Source organism: Setaria viridis, chromosome 1 (genome assembly GCF_005286985.2).
Source record: "Setaria viridis chromosome 1, Setaria_viridis_v4.0, whole genome shotgun sequence".
NCBI lineage: Eukaryota > Viridiplantae > Streptophyta > Magnoliopsida > Poales > Poaceae > Setaria > Setaria viridis.
The window spans coordinates 922,924-928,558 of NC_048263.2; the positions used below are offsets into that span (position 1 = coordinate 922,924).

The window sequence follows — 5,635 nt, forward strand, 5'->3', positions numbered from 1 at the left end:
TTAGCAAGGTAACAAGACACAGGTGCCATAACCAAAATCCTTCTCAAAGTCTTGAGCTATTAGCCTATAGCATGCTGGGCGTCTAACAGCCTAACTTACATGAAAGATGAATAACAAATGGAGCTAGGATTCACATGTTCAGACAGCTCATGATCGATGTACATGGATACTGAACCGACTGAAGTTTTGCAGACACAAGTTAGCTATATTACACCTTTGATTTCTTCCTAGTGGGCCTTGAATGCCAGAACCTGCACCAGTTGGCAGCGCTCTCATTTCCTCCTGCTTGTTGAGGAACCACATGATGCCTTCATTTCCTCCTGCTTGTTGAGGAACCACATGATGCCTTCATTCGGGCATGTCGCCCCTCTAGCCTTGCTTGCAGTAATTTTGCCTTCAGGGTGTTCTCCATCACACCTACTGGCTGTTCAGGTGAGCATTCCACTATCTCAGGGTCCAAAGATGTGGATTGGTATTTCAGCTGCCGTGTTGGGCTGCCGAGATTACCTAAATCCCCTGAAGTAGTGCCTTCACAAAAGAGACTTGTCCGGGAGAAATGATCAAAAGATTCCTGCCCCAGGCAATCAACATGATGAGCATCCTGGTTGTTCTTCAATGACCCATTGTAAGATCCTCGAGTAATTTGGGTGCTTGTGGTTCCATTCTGCTCTTCTGTGGGAGTAATCCTGGCATTGCTTTGTGAGTTGATTTCTGGTATTTTATCTTTCTGTGAATAAACTGGCATACTGGACATGTGTGAACCTTCAGCAGCCATACCATGAGGATGCTCTGATCTTCTCTTTGGTACGTCTATGCCGCCTGTGTCACTTCTGCGAGGCCCCGTATGTTCATGCATGTTCAATTCAAAGCAATGCAAATCACTAGCAACAGAATCATCGTCATCTTCAGCAAGCTGAGGAGCACTGGTGGCTCCATTCAAATGAACAGACTCTAGGGATTGCCGACGCAGTCTAGTACTATCATTCATGTGTTTTTCATTATTCTTAGAGCTACCTGCTCTTTTGGAAAGGATAAAAGCCTCTATTTCACTGCTGAGCCTCTCTGTTATTGTGGTTCCATGAGCCAAGTCCTCCTTGACAGCAATACTCCGCATTTGCATTCGCTCATCAAGCCATGCTTCTGAAATATGGAGCACTGATTTATCAAAGTTGAGCTCATAGTTCTTGGCATTTCTTTGCTTTACCACCCTGAGTTCCTCTTCATAGTTTCTAATGCCCATTGCGAACTGATCACAAAGGTCTTCTAAGAGGCGATTTCCTTTCTTCTCCTTCTCAAGGTCCTTGACTGCCTTGAGAAATGCTGATTTTATTTGAGATAACTCCTTGCCTAACTTCCTGTGGAGGTCCTCGGAATGTCTCCTTTGACGTCTCTCATCCTCTAGTTCACCTTGCAGAGAATGCACAACTGTGTCAATCTTCCCATGGTCCTTGCTTTTTCTAACAAGTTTGTTCTCGGATAGTTGCCTCATTAGTGACGAAACTTCGTGTCGGTACCGCCGTCTCTCTTGCATGAGTTCTTGAATATGCGTCTGAGCCTGCTGTAACTCCAATTTCAATCCATTAACCACTGACAAATTAGCAGTGTGCTGCTCTTCCAGGCTCCAAATTCGATTTAGAACCTTCAATAGTTCTGTCGATGTTTGAAGGCCATAACCTGCCCTCACAGATCTACCCATGATATCCAGAGAACGAGTTGGACTAATAGTATTATTTACATTGGATTCCTGTAAAGTAGAGATATAAAGAATTACACGTTTGATGAGTGCCCTTCCATGTTCTAACTTTTAAAGCCAGAAAACATAGCTTGGATGCACATTCAGTTGCTCTAGTCATACAGGGGGAAAAATACTATGAAAGAGCTAATTTGAACAAAGTAAATTACCACATTGAGATAACATTAATTGCATGCGCCTAGTAAGATGCATTTCATATAACGCCAAAGGACCTTGTATTTAGCCCACAAACTACATAGTTATAACAGAGAAGGATACACATACATACCCCAACTGAGCTGGTAAAACTTGCAGGAGAAAAGGGTTGTATCCTGTGGCTCCTTTCTTGATGCAACTTATGGTGTTTCATTGATGGATCTGCAAAGCGCCTACCAATGCCACCTGAACTCTGCGGCTAAAATAGAAAGAAAACATTAGCAGGGAACAAATATGAAAAAGAAAACATGAGCAGGGGACAAATATGAAAACTTTCAACATTGGAAAAGTAAAATTTAGCACATAAATGACTACAACCTTTGTTTGTTTGTCCTGCAGAAATTGTGGTATCCAAAAAAAAAAACTCAACCTGCGGGGCGTAAGACAGCCCCCCGGGCTTTTTGCTAAGAGAAGACCTTTTGACGCAGGCCGAGAAAACCCCCGAACCTTTACCCCACCCTTACACAGGGCCCGTAACCCTTGTGAGACTACCACTGGACTAGCGACCATTGACCTCTACCCCACCCTTACACAGGGCCCATAACCCTTGTGAGACTACCACTAGGCTGACGACCACTGCAACTAACCCCAGGTAGGAGGTCCCGAACCCACCATAGCTATGACCTGGGCCAAGCCTTGACCTGTGCTTTGGTTATGGTGACAGACGAGGGGATTTTTTTTAACCCCAGCCTGAAATTCGCTCCCACGGGGAGTCGAACCTAGGACCTGAGGAGTGCTATTTAGGCCATCTATCTAACCAACTCAACTAGAGGCCCGTTCGCGCAGAAATTGTGGTATCATAGTGTGGTGTAGTCTACTCCAAATGTTCTTTGATTTGGAATATATTTTAATGGATATGGTTGAAGACTTCCTTATATTGAGTACATGTATGTTGCAGGTACTCCCTTCAGTCCCATAGTGTTTACAGTGTCCATTATAGTGGTGGACAGGGATTAGGCGCTACCAAGACAATGCAGCAGTTAAAAGTTAGCAGTTTCGAATACAGCAGTTAAAAGGTAGTGGCTGCAAGTTGACATAGTGGTAGAAATGCTGCAAGTTGTAAAGGATATACAGTTGTTATGCTCATTATCTGTAATATGATAGTTATTAGTTATTAGTATGATTCTGTGAAAGCTCTATATGCAACTGAATATTTTAATATTCGAATGCAAGGGTTTATCATCTGCAATATCACCAACTTCCTCATATTTAATACACCAAAACAAATCTGCCACCACCTAACTATCAGCTTATCTGAGCTTATTGCTTTATGTTAGCAGAAAAGCGCCATTCTACTGGATGATCAACAGGTGTAAATACAATTAGTATTAGAACTAACATACTGGCATGTAGGGAGATGGCTGACATCGAAGACATTAGTATCTTGTGTGTAAAACAAACAATTGCAAGTTCACGAAGAAATAAAGAGAAATACAGTAGAAATCCTCCAGGACAAGAGGCTAATCCAAAACCATTCAATCACAGACCCTCCGACCACTAATATCTGTTATTTTATACATGGTCCGTATATCAGTGTTGGGCCAACTACTATATAAAGCATACAACTATTATCACCACTCCACTGGAGTTTTGACCTATAGTAATTAAGTTGGGAGGATCCTTTGTAATTGGGCAGACTCTCCTGATGTCCTAAGATGCCAAGCTTTTACGTATCTATTGTATCAAACAATATACTGGTCATCTTTAAAAACAAACTGGTACTGGCCGATATACTGCTTTATCAGAACAGTGTCATATAGAAATGACTTGTATTCACCAACTTGCAGTCAGATGGAAATACTTGATTGAATTAACTCCTAGATAGTGATGTTGAGTTCATATCAACATTTATGACCATCAATATCAGGTAATACAGCAAGCTGTTATGATCACTGACCAAAATTGGTAATTATTCATGATATTAACTATTAAATTATCTGTATATATAATCTATAGCACAAAAATTATGTGCAATAACAATAACTGAGTGTTGTGAGTGTATATTTTCTGATGCTATTGCAGACTAGTAATGAAGTAACGGAAAAGAAAAACCCACAAAATAGTCTCACAGATATTGTTGGAGTTTAATGGTAGAACAAAAGTCGTGAAACACATTAATAAAAAATACTTTGTGGTTTTTTAAACTTCCAAAACACTATCCAATTACATCTTATTTCATTTGAGAAACAAATGCAATTATTTTGCCTAGGGACAGAGCCAACCAAGAAAATGGTCGGGGGTTCAGCTCATTACATGGCACGATGAGACTTGAAATCCAAATAGTGTTCCACTAAAGGATTTATTAATTTCGCCAGGGTCTACTAACCCCACAAACAAGCCTGGCGCTGCCCCTGATTTTGCCTGCACTCAGTACACCAGTAGGACACACTCAATCCTTCCCTATTCAGTAGCTTTAAATTCCATCATGCAATTATTTTTGTGAGGCATGGTAGGACACACAAAATCGCAGTAGCATTGTACCAAGAGAAGAAGGTCCACACTGCTTTACACCTAGAGAAAACTGCGTTGCGTGGTCAAAGCTGGTGCCAGCCAGCAAATCAATGAACTGGGGCCGAAACCTACGAGCCATGGAACGGACAACTCGACAGGACCATGTGCAGCAGAGGAACCAAGCAAACAACACACATAATCATATATGAACGCCAGGAAATGGGAGGAAGAACAATAAATCGACGATGGAGAGTGTCCATCGATTAGTAAGTACTCCAGTCCAGGATTTCATCGAGTTTCTGTGTTCGCCGCAAGAGCAGAACGAACAAGCCACGGAATCGGCGGCAATCCGTCCGACTCCGATTGCCATGCCACGCGGGTGAAGGAAAAACTGAATGGGAGACGCTCACCTGATCCAATTCCGCGCCGCCGCCGATGCCCCCGCCCTCCCGACCGGCGGCGATGCCCCTCCCGCCCCGCGGCCTGGTCCGGCGGCCCACCCGCGCGACGTCGTGGATCTCCCAGAGGCTGGCGCCCAGCTGCCGCGCCGAAGCCGACGCCGAGCTCCTCCTCGCTACCGCCGCCGTCGCAGCGCCCGGCCCCTCCCGGGCTCCCTCGTCCTCCATCTTCCACGAGGGCGTCGGCGTGCCGGGCCCCGCCCGGCGCCTGGCCCTCCCGAGTCGCAGGCGCAGCGGCACCGGCTCCCGGCCGGCGCTCCCAGACCCCCCGGAGGACCCCGGCTGCTGCTGCTGCTGCTGCGCCGCCGCCGCCGCGGCGCCTCTGGCCCCAGGAAGAACCGGCTCCTCCGCGGCGACAGGCTCGGCTGCGGGGGCTGGCGGTTCCATGCCCCTATGAGCCAGTTCCCCGGGTGGACACGCGCGCGGCGAGGGTTAGCCGCCTAGGGGCCTAGTCCATGGTAGAGGGTCGAGCTGGCAGAGGTACAGGGAGGTGTGGGATGGGAGCCTTGTCCTCGAGATGGTGGGGGAGAGCGAGAGCGGAAAGGGAAGCGCTGGCTGGGAAAGGAGGGGGGGAAAAGGACGAGAAAAGGTTTCAGCGGCGGGGGGCAGCGTGGGCCCACTGGCCAGCGTGTGATGTGAGCGGGCTGTCCTCCGGCTGAGCGCCCCTTTTGGTTTGGTTTCCTTTCGGCTCCCTCGCGCCCTTTTTTCCCCGTCTCGTTTTGGGGGCTTCCTTTTGTTTTGCCTCCTTTCCTCTCCGATTTCGCTCAAAAGACGGCCA

General features: G+C 46.4%; 1 protein-coding gene across 2 annotated transcripts; it reads right to left on the reverse strand.

The window, feature by feature from the left end:
* Positions 1–5,408, reverse strand: LOC117857325 (uncharacterized). Of its 2 annotated transcripts, none has more exons than XM_034739951.2 (3): positions 4,810–5,408; positions 2,022–2,141; positions 1–1,744 (listed from the first exon to the last, which is right to left on the reverse strand). In XM_034739951.2, the coding sequence occupies exons 1-3, from the start codon at positions 5,242–5,244 to the stop codon at positions 311–313; spliced, it is 1,989 nt and encodes a 662-aa protein (XP_034595842.1). In that variant the 5' UTR covers positions 5,245–5,408; the 3' UTR covers positions 1–310. The 2 variants fall into 2 exon arrangements, with proteins under 2 accessions (XP_034595842.1, XP_034595833.1); XM_034739942.2 differs by having other exon boundaries at positions 2,022–2,147.
* Positions 5,409–5,635: the final 227 nt, after the last annotated feature.